Genomic DNA, 14,606 nt, shown 5'->3' on the forward strand with positions numbered 1-14,606 from the left:
TCATCACATTGGTAGAACCTTCACTTATGTTGGAATTCCCCTAAATTCTCCTGCTTATTACAATTCCCTGTCTTTAAATGGTTCTTAAGAGCATTGGTGATGGCTTTTGGCTCCTTTCCTACCTCTCCGCAGTGCCTTGCCTCCTTTATTTACCTTGTGAAGCTCGCTTTACTAAAGTCACAGTAACGCACTGTGTTTCAAAAAAATGTTGAGTAAATTGAACAGGTCCTGAAAGTTGCTGTCTGATTTGCCTTGCTTGCCTCTGTTAGAACATTGCTGATCAGAATCGGAATTGGGTTTATTATCACCGGCATGTGTTTTTTCTTGAAATTTGTTAACTTAGCAGCTGCAGTTCAAGTATTACATAATATAGAAAAAAATAAGTAAATCAATTACAGTATATGTACAAACGTATATTGAATAGATTAAAAATCATGCAAAAACTTAAGTAATACATATTAAAAAAAGTGAGTTAGTATTCATGGGTTCAATGTCCATTTAGGAATCGGATGACAGGGGAGGAGCTGTTCCTGAATCACTGAGTGTGTGTCTTCAGGCTTCTGTACCTCCTTCCTGATGGTAACAGTGAGAAAAGGGTATGAGGGTCCTTAATAATGGACGCTGCCTTTCTGAAATTCAATTCAGCACTGAATTGTAGGTACAGTACTGCGATAATGTTGCAGGTTTACTCAGTCAATACTGCTTTCAGTGTACTTATTTGGTAACATTCTTAAATATGCAACCTTCTGGCTGAGAGAGAAGTCCTATCTCTGAGAGTTGAGCACCAATCCACTACAATGCAGTATTGAGAAAGTGCTGCACCATCATACTTTTTGGATAAGAGGTTAAACCAACACCTTCCCTTCCATCCCTAACTCTCCTCTCTTTGCTTTCTCAGATAGAAATAAAAGATCACACACACAATTTTAAAAGAAAGAACTCATCTGTTAATGAACACTTTAAAACAGATTTAATTGTTGTTTTCACATTACTGCATATAGCAGCTTCAAATTTATTGGAGCAGTGATTACATTGCACTATTGCAAAGACAAGGAAAGCTGAGGATATATTCAGATAGTGTATGGTGTTTTTTTCACAAGCGCAGTACATAAAGCTTGTGCTTATCCATTTAAATGTTAATATTTTTAAAATTACTAAATTGAATTACTAATTTAAAACCCATCCATTGATTTAATTTCTTTTCTGAAAGTAGCTTAGTAAATGAACATACGTAAGATCTCGTGCCACACAAAGCCCATTCTTCAGCACTGGGCAGAAGATGCTTCTGGCTCAGTGAGGTATCACCATTTTTCCTCCTTGGCTTCTGATGTATTGACTTAGTGTGATTCAATTTTGCAGACTTCCAAGTTCGTCTTAGTTGGTCACACTGTTGGCCTCAGCTCCAAGTGATGCTTGCCATATCTCTTCCTGGCCGATCACAAGTGTGCTGACTAACTCCATCACCACAAGGAAACTCTTGTGTGGTTTTTTTGGGTGATCAGCTTCTGTGATGTTCAGCTGTATGTTCTAGCTGCATCATTTGTCTACCAAGTTGTTTCTGCTTGGCATTCTGTGGCTGTCCAGTTGTTCTAGCGATAGATAAATGGTTGCTGGTTGGTTAAGGTGGCCTGTGCCGATCTTGCGGATGTTGTTCAGCATTAGATCGAATTTCTTACAGTAGGCTGGGTATATCCACACCGGAATGATGAACTTCCACAGTAGATTGGGCTAAGAATAGGAGGACCTGGATTTGTTTGCTAATTTGTGTTTATAACATCACGGCTGATGATACTCTGAGAGCTGACTTGCCTCTTTGTCTATAACATTTAATCTTGAAAGAGAGTATATGGTCCAGGATCACTCAAATAAAGTAAATTTACCCAGCTAGTCAAGTTGCCATAGTATCAATTAACCTTTTTTTTAAGATGTCCGTTTGTGTAATGGTGGTTCCTTCCGGTAGCCAGGCTAGAGGGGGGTGGGTGTGGTTGTGGTTAGGTGAGATAAGCTGTGGTAAATGCTTCTGATGGCATGCATCTCAAATACCCTCCGACAACCAAGTCTAGCTCCTAGCCTTCATGTGTGGCTTAGCTACAAGCCTGGTAGAACAGTTTCTACTGATGGGAAGGGACAAACGGTGAGTTATTGACCTCCTAAAGCCAGTCACTTTAGGTGGATGCGGTTCACCAGCTGTGGTTGGCAGCTCATCTAGGAGAAGGAAAACTCTGATCTTAAACTTCCACGGCCTTGCAGCTATGCCCACTCATTGGGAGGGCTTCAGGAATAAAGTCCGAGGGGAAAATCTGGAACTGGAGGCCCTGAGGCAGTACTGCGAATTCAACACGGACTGGTAACTCCTGTGACATCGCTGGTGCTGTCAGCTGCCTGGAGAGGGGGAGCCAGCTTCATGGGCAACAGCTTACTCTCCATACCACACCGCCCTGGCTTGCGTGTCGACTGAACATAGACAGCTGGGCCGCGATATCAGTGGCAGACCCCAACCAATGGAGGCCTCTTTTTGTTACGGTTGAGCCTGAAAAAGGGGCTGATCTATGCCCAGCATTCAGTTGAAGTGGATTGGTGGTCAGTTCACAAAATTCGTCCAGTTATCAGTGAGCCGGATCTGGGTGAATTTGCCACTTGCACTCCCAATTTCCCACGCAATCAGTATATGATGGAACTTAGGCGGATTGGTTGAACATTTTGTGCAGATGTCTGTGAGAAGGCATATCAATGCACTTGTGATTGGCACTTATAATGAGTCAGCCAGTGTAAAAGTAATTCTTGCTGGTCATGGATTAGATCATATCGTCTGTACAAGGATTCCTTGTCACGTCCCGAATCTTCCACACCAAACTTGATCGAGAGTGTTAGCAGTGATTAGCAAATCTGAGATTCAGTTTCATATTCAGAGCATTTTACCTGGCCAGTGCATGCCATGCCTGAGAGGAAGGAAGCAGGAATTTATCAGGCTGAAATATTAAAAGTTTGTGGAGGTAACAAAGCAATGACTTCGGTTGAAAAATCATCAGATCTGACAGGTGCTTGCCATTTGAACAGTTTTAATTACTACTAAACAGCTCTCTGAAAAGATTTAAGGTGTATATTAAAAAGATGTATTCAATCCAAAATAAAATTATAGGGACAACAGTTGGGGTTAAGGTAGTATTTTTACAAATATCTGGAATTTTATTTTTTACAATTTTTTTTGCTATTATAGGACAGAATTAGGCCATTTGGCCCATCAAGTCTGCTGTCATTGTGATATCCCTCAACCCCACTCTCCTCCCTTCTCCCCATAACCTCTGACACCCTTACTAATCAGAGTGGTAGAAGAGTACAGACCAGAAACAGGCCCTTTGGTCCATTTCGTTTGTGCCGAACTATCTAAACTACCTACTCCCATCGACCTGCACTGGGTCCATAGCCCTCCATACCCCTACTATCCATGTATCTACTTAAACTTCCCTTAAGTGTTGAAATCGAGCTTGCATGTGCCACTTGTGCTGACAGCTCTTTCCACACTCTCATGAGCCTCTGAGTGAAGAAGTTTCCCCTCAGTTCCCCTAAACTTTTCACTTTTCACCCTTAACCCATGACCTCTGGTTGTAGTCCCACCCAACCTCAGTGGAAAAAGGCTGCTTGCAATTACCCTATCCATATCCCTCATAATTTGTATAGCTCTGTGAAATCTCCTCTCAATCTTCTATGTTCCAAGGACTAAAGTCCTAACCTATTCAACCTTTCGTTATATCTCAGGTCCTCCAGAACCAGCCACTTGTCTCTGTACTCTTTCAACCTTGTTTACCTCCAGGTGGTCAAAACTGCACACAATACTCCAGATTAGGCCTCACCAATATCTTGCACAACTTTAATGTAACATCCCATCTCCCATACTCAATACTTTGATTTAATGAAGGCCAATGTGCCAAAAGTTTTCATTACATAACCCATCTACCAGTCACGCCACTTTCCAATGAATTATGGACCTGTATCCCCAGATCCCTTTGTCCTACAGCATTCACTGTGTAAGACCTACCCTGGTTGGTCCTACTGAAGTGCAACACCTTTCCCTTTTCTGCATTAAGTTACATCTGCTATTTCTTCAGCCCATTTTTTCCTGCTGGTCCAGATCTCACTGCAAGCCACGATAGTTGCCTTTGCTGTCCAATCTTGGTGCCATCTGCAAATTTGCTGGTCCAGTTAACCTCATTCCTATCCAGATTGTTGACATAGATGACAAGCGGCAGTGGACCCAGCACCAAATCCCTGTGGCGCTCCACTCGTCACACTCATTCAGAGAGGTAAATATCTACTCACCAAGTTCTGGCTTCTTCTGCAAAGCCAATATCTAATCCAATTTACTTCCTCATCTTGAATGCTAAGCGACTGAAGCTTCTTGACCAATATTCCATGCGGGACCTTCTCAAGTGTCTTGTTAAAATCCATGTGGACAACATCCACTGCCTTGCCATCCACTTTCCTGTTAACTTACTCAAAAAAACTAAGATTGGTTAGACATGATCTACCACTTACGAAGCCATGCTGACTATCCTTAATCAGTCCATGCTTATCCAAATACTTGTATATTTAGTCCGTTAGAATACCTTCCAATAACTTTTCCACAACTGATAGCAGATTTACTCACCTATAATTTCCTGATTTATTTTTAGAGCCAGCCTTAAACGGTGGAACAACGTTGGCTATCCTCCAATCTTCTGGTACCTCACCTGTCACAAAGAATAATTTAAATATTTCTACCCTTGCCTCCCACAACGTCTGTTGGAACACCTTGTCAGGATTTAACCACCCTAATTGTCCTCAGGACAGCAAACATCTCTTTTTTTTAAATCTGATTTGGGTCTGTGAAGTTACCTCACTTCTGTAGTTTGTGTCCATCTCCTGAGTAAATACAAATGCAAAGAATTCATTTGAGATCTCCCCCATCTGTTTTGCTCCACACATGGATTACTATTCTGGTCTTCCAGAGGACCAATTATGTCACTTACAATCCTTTTACTCTTAACATTTATCTGTAGAATCTCTTGGGATTCTCCTTCACCTTGTCTGCTTGAGCAACCTCATGCCGCCTTTTAGCCCTCCTGATTTCTTTCTTAAGTGTACTCTGGCATTTGTTGTACTCAATGAGCAACTCATTTATTTCTATCTGCCTATACCTGCTATGCACCTCCTCTTTCATCTTAACCAGAACCTCAATATCTCTTGAAAACCAAGGCTCCCTACACCTGTTAATCTTTACCTTTTATTAATCTTTTACCTGGGCACATACAAGCTTTGTACTCTCAAAATTTCACTTTTGAAGGCTTCCCACTTACCAAGTACACCATTACTAGAAAACAACCTTTCTCAAGCCACACACATCAATGTTGCTGGTGAACGCAGCAGGCCAGGCAGCATCTCTAGGAAGAGGTACAGTCGACGTTTCAGGCCGAGACCCTTCGTCAGGACTAACTGAAGGAAGAGTTAGTAAGAGTTAGTCCTGATGAAGGGTCTCGGCCTGAAACGTCGACTGTACCTCTTCCTAGAGATGCTGCCAGACCTGCTGCGTTCACCAGCAACATTGATGTGTGTTGCTTGAATTTCCAGCATCTGCAGAATTCCTGTTGTTGTTTCTCAAGCCAGATCCTTTCTAATACTGTCAAAATTGGCCTTTCTTCAATTTAGAATTTCAACCCGTGGACCAGACCTGTCTTTTGCATATTAACGTTAAAACCAGTGGCACTGTGATCTCTAGATGCAGCGTGTTCTCCTACACAGACTTCTGTCAGCTGCTCTGTCTCATTCCCTATTAACAAATCAAGTATGCACACTCTCACTGAGAGTAAATTCCTGGTGTTACTATTTCAGCAGATCTGTCCTGTCCTGTGAACAAAGCATGGCAGCACCTCTACTGCTTTAGGAGTTGGCATGATATCTAAAACTTTGACAAACTTCCACAGGTATGTAGAGGAGAGTGTATTGACTGGCTGCATCATGTCCTGTTATGGAAACACCAATGTGTTTGAATGGAAAATCCTTCAAAAGGTAGTGGATTTGGCCCAGTACATCATGGGTAAAACCCTTCCAACCATTAAGCACATCTACATGAACTGCTGTCACAGGAACGTAGCATCAATCATTAGAGATCCACACCACCCAGGCCATTCTCTTTTCTCACTGATGCCATCGGATAGAAGGTACAAGAGCCAATCCCTCAACCTGCAGGTTCTTGAACAAAGGTGATAATTCCACTCAGTTGCCCATCTATTGAGATGTTCTCACAACCAATGATCTCACTTTAAGAACTTTTTAACTTGTTATTTCATGCTCTTGTTATTTATTTCTATGTATTTATATTTACATTTGCACAGTTTGTTGTCTTCTGCACTCTAGCTGATCTTTCATTGATCCTGTTATAGTTACTATTCAATAGATTTGCTGAGTACGTCCATGGGAAAATGAATCTCAGGGTTGTATATGGTGACATATATGTACTTTGATAAAATTTACTTTGTAACATTGTGCACTCTCTCTAGATCCCATCAACTTCCGCTTTAAATATATCCAATGACTTGGTCTTCACAGTTGGCTGTGACAATGAATTTCACAGATTCACCACCCACCCTCTGTGAAAGAAATTCATCCTCATTTCTGTTCTAATGGGACTTGTTTCTATTCTGTGGCTGTGCCTTCTGGCCCGAGACTTTCCCACTATTTGAAACGTCTTCTTCAGTCCTTCTGGTGGAGGTACTCCCACACTACTTTGGAAAGGTTGGTTCAAGATTTAGACCCACCTGTGACAAAATATTTCTAAATCAGGATGCTGAGTCACTTGAAGGGAAACTTGCAGGTGGAGTGTTTCCTTATGCCATATGTTCGCGTTATCCTTGGTGGTAGAGGTTGTGGGTTTGTTGAAGCAGCCTGTATGAATAGCTGTGGCACAGTTAATGGTACTTGGTATGGCCCATGTGCATTAGTGGAGAAGGTAATGAATGTTTAGGGTAGTGGGCAGAGTGCCAGTCAGACTTTGTCCTGGGTGGTACCAAGCTTCCTTAGAGTTGGAACTGCACTAAAGAGACAAATGGACAGTTTTTCAGAAATGTGCATTGTTAATGATTAATGGCTTTGGGTGCATGCAGGTGAGTAACTTGCTGAAGTATACTGAGCTTGTGAATGCTCTTGTAGCTATTTTAATGATGTGGCTGATCCATTTGAGTTTCTGCTCAGTTTACTGAACTGTCTGACTGAGGATCTGTCCCATCATTGGATAATGTTGGCTGAAAAAATCTTCAGATCTTGATCAGATAGGTCAAGATTCATTCCTCCTATTAAAGTAAATGCAAAACTTGGTAAACCTGAAAGAGCAAGGAAGTCCTCCTAAAAACATTTATTTTCCCACTTTTATCAGAATATTTCTCTCAGGAGATCCTCCCCGTAAGATTCGAGAGTTGCTTTCCTGAACGTTACTTTGTAAACCCTGATAAACCCTTGAGGTAAAGAGGCCCAGGATTTTGATTGGAAACGTTGAAGCAGAGATGATATATTTTCAGATCACAATGCTGCATGACTTGAAGGTGACTTTTCAGGAGGTCGTCATGTCTCTGGAAGCATAATCCTGCCAAGTGCAGGACGTTGTGTGCTTTGGAGATGATGTTGAAGAAAGCTTGACAAGTTGCTGATGTGCATCTTATAAATTGTACGTAGTTACACTAGTGTGAAACCCCTTGGTTTCCTTGGTGGCGTAAGCCCAGGGAGATGACCTCGGGCCGCCAAACTGGTGACATTGAGGCACTGGCCCGCCCCAAACCCCTGTTCTGTTTCAGTGGATGCTCTGTACTTTGCTACCCTCTTACAAATTACTGCCACAAAATAACAGGCAGCACACCTTGTATGATTAAAATGCTATATTTATGTATCATAATTTGACTAAAGGGTTGGTAAAGAAAAGAGCAAAAAAAAAGAAAAGGGCCCATTTTAATGAAACAGTCAAATGTGCACAAGTTGGAGCTCAAAGTTTCTCCATTGTCACCGATCCTCAATCGATCTCACCCCAGGCTTCATCGAATCACGGACACGCTCTGGGTAAAATCGTACGACTTCTTCTGTCCTGCGTCTTCCCTCTTCATCTCCTCTCGAACAAAAAAAAAGCCCCAAGCCCAACCACAGTATCCCTCACCAGAGAAACCTCCCCTAAATCCAACCATCCTAATTGGATGGCACACATTTCTCCTCATCTGTTATAGAAACATAGAAAATAGGTGCAGGAGTAGGCCATTCGGCCCTTCGAGCCTGCACCACCAGTCAGTATGATCATGGCTGATCATCCAACTCAGAACCCTGTACCAGCCTTCCCTCCATACCCTCTGATCCCTTTAGCCACAAGAGCCATATCTAACTCCCTCTTAAATATAGCCAATGAACTGGCCTCAACTGTTTCCTGTGGCAGAGAATTCCACAGATTCACCACTCTCTGTGTGAAGAAGTTTTTCCTAATCTCAGTCCTAAAAGGCTTCCCCTTTATCCTCAAACTGTGACCCCTCGTTCTGGACTTCCCCAACATCGGGAACAATCTTCCTGCATCTAGCCTGTCTAATCCCTTTAGGATTTTATACGTTTCAATCAGATCCCCCCCTCAATCTTCTAAATTCCAACGAGTATAAGCCTAGTTCATCCAGTCTTTCATCATACGAAAGTGCTGCCATCCCAGGAATCAATCCGGTGAACCTTCTTTGTACTCCCTCTATGGCAAGGATGTCTTTCCTCAGATTAGGGGACCAAAACTGCGCACAATATTCCAGGTGTGGTCTCACCAAGGCCTTGTGCAACTGCAGTAGTACTTCCCTGCTCCTGTACTTGAATCCCCTTGCTATAAATGCCAGCATACCATTCGCCTTTTTCACCGCCTGCTGTACCTGCATGCCCACTTTCAATGACTGGTGTATAATGACACCCAGGTCTCGTTGCACCTCCCCTTTTCCTAATCGGCCACCATTCAGATAATAATCTGTTTTCCTGTTTTTGCCACCAAAGTGGATAACTTCACATTTATCCACATTAAATTGCATCTTCCATGAATTTGCCCACTCACCCAACCTATCCAAGTCACCCTGCATCCTCTTAGCATCCTGCTCACAGCTAACACTGCCGCCCAGCTTCGTGTCATCCGCAAACTTGGAGATGCTGCATTTAATTCCCTCATCCAAGTCATTAATATATATTGTAAACAACTGGGGTCCCAGCACTGAGCCTTGCGGTACCCCACTAGTCACTGCTTGCCATTCTGAAAAGGTCCCGTTTATTCACACTCCTTGCTTCCTGTCTGCTAACCAATTCTCTATCCACATCAATACCTTACCCCCAATACCGTGTGCTTTAAGTTTGCACACTAATCTCCTATGTGGGACCTTGTCAAAAGCCTTTTGAAAATCCAAATATACCACATCCACTGGTTCTCCCCTATCCACTCTACTAGTTACATCCTCAAAAAATTCTATGAGATTCGTCACACATGATTTTCCTTTCACAAATCCATGCTGACTTTGTCCGATGATTTCACCGCTTTCCAAATGTGCTGTTATCACATCTTTGATAACTGACTCTAGCAGTTTCCCCACCACCGATGTTAGGCTAACCAGTCTATAATTCCCTGGTTTCTCTCTCCCTCCTTTTTTAAAAAGTGGGGTTACATTGGCCACCCTCCAATCCTCAGGAGCTAGTCCAGAATCTAAAGAGTTTTGAAAAATTATCACTAATGCATCCACTATTTCCTGGGCTACTTCCTTAAGCACTCTGGGATGCAGACCATCTGGCCCTGGGGATTTATCTGCCTTTAATCCCTTCAATTTACCTAACACCACTTCCCTACTAACATGTATTTCCCTCAGTTCTTCCATCTCACTGGACCCTCTGTCCCCTACTATTTTGGGAAGATTATTTATGTCCTCCTTAGTGACAGAACCAAAGTAATTATTCAATTATCTTCAACAATAACCCAAACAAGCTGAAAACAGAGCAGACTGCTCTTACAGAACTGCTAAATGAAAAGCATACAGCATAACAGTAAAAATATGAACCAGGGCATTACAAGTGGATGATGGAGTACCAATCAAGTGAGCTTGCTTGTCCTGGCTGGTGCTGAACTTGGAGCTTTTAGATAATCAATTAAATAGCTTTCTTCAAACTTTGACCTGCTCCCAGAACCAATTCAAGTATGTTTGTGCTCAACGCTGACCTCAAAGATTTGACTATAGTAATTCCATTGCATGCCACACAGAGGTGGTTTAGTGCAGCATGAATGTTCATCGCCGTGAGATGGCAAGTACCCTGATGTTCATTGCCCTGGGGTGGCACGTACAATGTGATACCACTTCAGCTGTAGCCTATGTTTGCAGCTTTGTAAGTACCCTACTCTACATTTCCTTTGAACAAGTCTGTTTCTCCAGCTTTAAGGGAATGAATAATTAGAGCAGGTCAGCTGATTATGTACAATGAGAGTCAACTGTATTGAAGGTTTACAGGACCTCCTGGATGTCCCAGTTTCAAATTGTGTCCCATGTAATGCACTGGTCATAATATACAATACACTGGAGAGGCCTTCAGTGTGAAGGTAGTAGTTAACTTCACCCAAGCATTATGAAGGTCCCTGCGACTACTCACTGCATTCAGGCAGAGGCTAAACAGCAAGGTTCCAGAGGTGAGGACAACATGGGAATCAGAGAAGCAACAAGGGATTGCTCCGAGCTGATGACCAGCCCATGTTCGAGGACTCATCAGTGGATCTGACTGAATACACAATGATTGTTGTGGACTTGATTAAAAATAGTCATTGTTGAGTGTGCCCCCATAAAATCTTTGTCTTCCGCAACCAGCAGCTGTGGATGAGGCCCACAATCTACTGTGGGCCGGATCTGTGGCATTTCAGTCTGGCGGCCAAATAAGATAGGAGGTCCAGGCACGATCTCCAGAAAGCCACCTCACAGCTCCAGACTAAACTGGAATCACTGAAGGATGCTCGACAGCTGTGATAGGGGTTTGAATGCTTTTCCCTCTTACAAGGTGAAACCAGGTGACATCGGTGACAACAAGGTTTTGCTCCCATTTGAGCTCAATGCTTTCTCTGTTTGCTTTGACCGCCAAAACATGGAGGAACCTTCACAAACTCACATAGTCCTGAAACTATAGAGGAGCTTAAGAGAGAATGGCACCTAATGGTGACTCTTTGCCTGCATCTTTGGAAACAGCTCTATTTCTATCTTTAATATCTCTATTTTCCTCTTTCAGGGTTCTTTTGAAGACCCTGAACTGGAGTTAAACACTGACTTCAGTTCTTTGTGGGAATGGGACCCGCTCTCAGGGTTTCACGACTGGCTGTTATTCAATATGCCAAGGATGCAGCCTAGGATATTAGCTCGCCTTCAGAGTTCCGGGATCTTGTGTTTCTGGAGGTGGGTGGACCGAAGGTTGGTGTCTCTGCAGGAATCCGGTGTGTCGTGGGAGATGGAAGATCGAAAGCAGTGAGCTAGCTGTGTGCCTAGAGACCCGAGTTCTTTGGGCACAGAGCTCGGAAAAGTGACATAATGGACTTTTTACATCATAAATCAGCGAGTTGTTTGTTAAGTCTCTCCTCTCGCTGTGAAATGGAGATATCTCTTTCTCCCTTATTGGGGGGAGAGAGAGAGCCTGTGGTATGTCGAATACCAGGTGAACAATGTGGTCTCCGGGGTACTGCAAGTCTGTGTCTTTGATGCTTTGCTGCATGCTTGAGCGCTCAGTGGTGGGTGCTGATGCTTTTTTTTGCTGGGGGGGTGGGTTGTTGCTTTGCTGCTGCTTACGAGTGGGTGGGGGGAGCCGGGGCGGGGGCGGCTTTGGGGTTCTAACATTTAACTGTCATTCATTCTTTGGGGGCACTCTTCTGGTTTTTGTTGATGGCTGCAAAGAGAAAGTATTTCAGGATGTATATTGTATACATTTCTCTGATACTAAATGTACCTTTGAAACCTTTGAAGACTCTGTGGTTTCCGTCTCTGAGGCCATCGTGAGAGCATCCTCCAGGAGCATCCACGGGAAGCTATCAGCCCAGATAGGGTATCTGGCTGACTACTGAAGACCTGTGCTATTTAACTGACTGGAGTGTTCACTGAGATCTATAACCTCTCACTTCAGCAGTCTGAGGTACCCACCTGCTTCAATTATACTGTTGCCTAAGAAGAACGTGGTGGCCTGCCTCAATGACTATCATCCAGTAGCTCTTGCATCCACTGCGATGAGCTGCTTTGAGAAGCTGGTGATAAAACATATCAACTACCTGAACTTGGGTTCATTCCAGTTTGCCTATGTTCATAACAGGTCCACAGCATATGCTATTTCATTGCCTCTTCACTCAACCCTGGAACATCTGGACAGCAACGATATACTGTATACATCAGAATGCCCAAATTAAGACTTTTATTAATAGTCTATCCTTGTCCTTTTCTGCAAACATTTTAATACATATGGAAATGGGGTCTGTATCTCAAAAGTGTGATCTTCCACTAACTTCTACTTGACCAGCTACATTCCTCAATACAAGGTCCAGTAATGCTACTTGCTACTTGTTGATCTATCTACATGCTTCAAAAAACTCTCCTGGACACACCTAAATTAAAAAAAAAGCAGCCAGCCTTCTCTTTGCTTTCTCCTGTTCCCCCCCCCCCCGCCCCCCCCCCCCACGGAGTTTTTAAATGTTCAGGCAATGCCATTAAATATTTGAGGAAATTATGTCAAGTAACTGCAGTGAATAGACTAACTGGTTAGCCTGGCACTACTGCCTCAGGAGATGACTTTTTTTTCTCTAATAGAGATAGCTGTACTTTAAGGAACGAGGTCAAAAATTCCATTTTAAGCCAGTTAGAGAAATTAGGCAGAATAGTTGAAAGTTTTTGTAGTTCCGTTGTTTCTGATGACACTCTCCACTTTCTTTTCAGATTGGTAATTACAAACGCTCAGTGAAGCGCATTGATGACGGACACAGATTGTGCAATGATCTTATGAACTGTGTCAATGAACGGGCAAAGATAGAGAAGTCCTACTCTCAGCAGTTAATTGACTGGTCTAAAAGGTGGAAACAGCTCATTGAAAAAGGTATGCAGGCCCTTTTTTGGCTTAGTATTAAAATATGATTACAGTATAATTCCATTTAAAATGAATGTGGTATTTTTATTGTAATATCTGAAAATAAAAGTATCGATAACTGTCTATAGCAACTAAATTTGTTGTTTCTGTCGATGTACTGCCATAAATATTGTAACTGTCTAATATTACTTGAGACAAAATGGGTGAATTACTGTGCATTAGCAGCAATTTGCACAGTTTTATTAAATGGAATTTTTTATATTTGTAGTTGATGCTGAGGTCTGTATTGCTAATCCTGTTAAGCTGGGATGGAAATGGAATGGTTGTTGAGTGGAGAAATTCCAAAAACACAACTTCTTTGGAGCAGTAATGTAATTAGTGTTGTATCTTTACAGGCCACATTTTAGGCTGGAAAGAGTATTATTTTCCTCCTTTGTCCCTGTTGATTTTTCTCATTCTTGCTCATTTTTAAAGACTGCAGGGAGAAAATTGCAGATGACGTTTCTGTCTTTGGGGAAAGAATCTTCACTCCTGATTTTTATACACCAAAGGTCATTAATGAAGTAACTGGATGTAGTCATCCTCAGAGCCCTGGCCAGAGGAACTTGATTGAAAAGTTACAATATACCCAATTACCAAGCTATCTTCCATATAATTTGAGTTACAATAGAAACTGGTTTCCCAAAGAGTAGATGAAATCTATATTAGTGTTCTGATTTGATTACATATAAGTCAGGATAATTTCCTATAGACACCTTTAAATACATACTTGGAAAGGAAAACGAATTCTGGGTATTCTGAAAGATCAAATGAAATGTGCATGAATTAGTGCCAGATAATAGGAGAACAGTATTAATCTTGGATTATTTGCATGCATATTCTAAAAGGTCAGATGCATCTCTGAAGAATTGAATATAGTTTCCTTCATTTCATATAATGTATTAAATATCATTTGAAGCTTTTATGTTTGTAGAGGTGAGATGTCATGGGTTGAGACTGTTTGCTGTAGAATGACCATGTTTGTGTAAATGTGTTTCCAGATGTCTGCTATTTTCTACCATTTTACAGTTGGAGCAGCCATTTCAAATATTTGACAGACTTTTATTTAAGTTGATTGTAATGCTCGATCAGTTGACCTCTTGATCTTCACCTCCACTCCCAAAGTCAGTTTGAAACTCCACCTAAACTGACTCCTTTTCTCATTCTTTTATCTATGATTCACTCTCTCCCCCCCCCCCCCCCCCGCCACCCCATCCAGTTCTTTTATTATCAGGGCTACCCAGCATAAACCTGGAATAAGTGTCTCGGGACTGATTGCCAGTGTGACAGTAAACATTCAGGACTAATTTCCTCTCAATGGCAGCTTGTGTTCATTAGGCAAACGTATAATTTATGCCTGAACTGTTTGCAAGCTTTCAATTTGACCAATTTGAAAATACAAAGATTATTTAAAGAAAATAATTTTAGTATATCGGCAAAATTACAGGTATGTGACTTGT

The 14,606-nt window shown here is 42.1% G+C and overlaps 1 protein-coding gene across 2 annotated transcripts in view; it reads left to right on the forward strand.

Annotated features, from left to right (window-relative positions):
• The window catches only part of pacsin1b (protein kinase C and casein kinase substrate in neurons 1b), a 114,333-nt gene that overhangs the window by 49,998 nt on the left and 49,729 nt on the right, over positions 1–14,606 (forward strand). For both annotated transcript variants that reach the window (XM_072278535.1, XM_072278536.1), the window contains exon 3: positions 12,960–13,116. In XM_072278535.1, the coding sequence (XP_072134636.1) occupies positions 12,960–13,116 (157 nt within the window). The remainder of the gene's footprint in view (positions 1–12,959; positions 13,117–14,606) is intronic.

The sequence above is a fragment of the Mobula birostris genome, chromosome 14, assembly GCF_030028105.1.
Source record: "Mobula birostris isolate sMobBir1 chromosome 14, sMobBir1.hap1, whole genome shotgun sequence".
NCBI lineage: Eukaryota > Metazoa > Chordata > Chondrichthyes > Myliobatiformes > Myliobatidae > Mobula > Mobula birostris.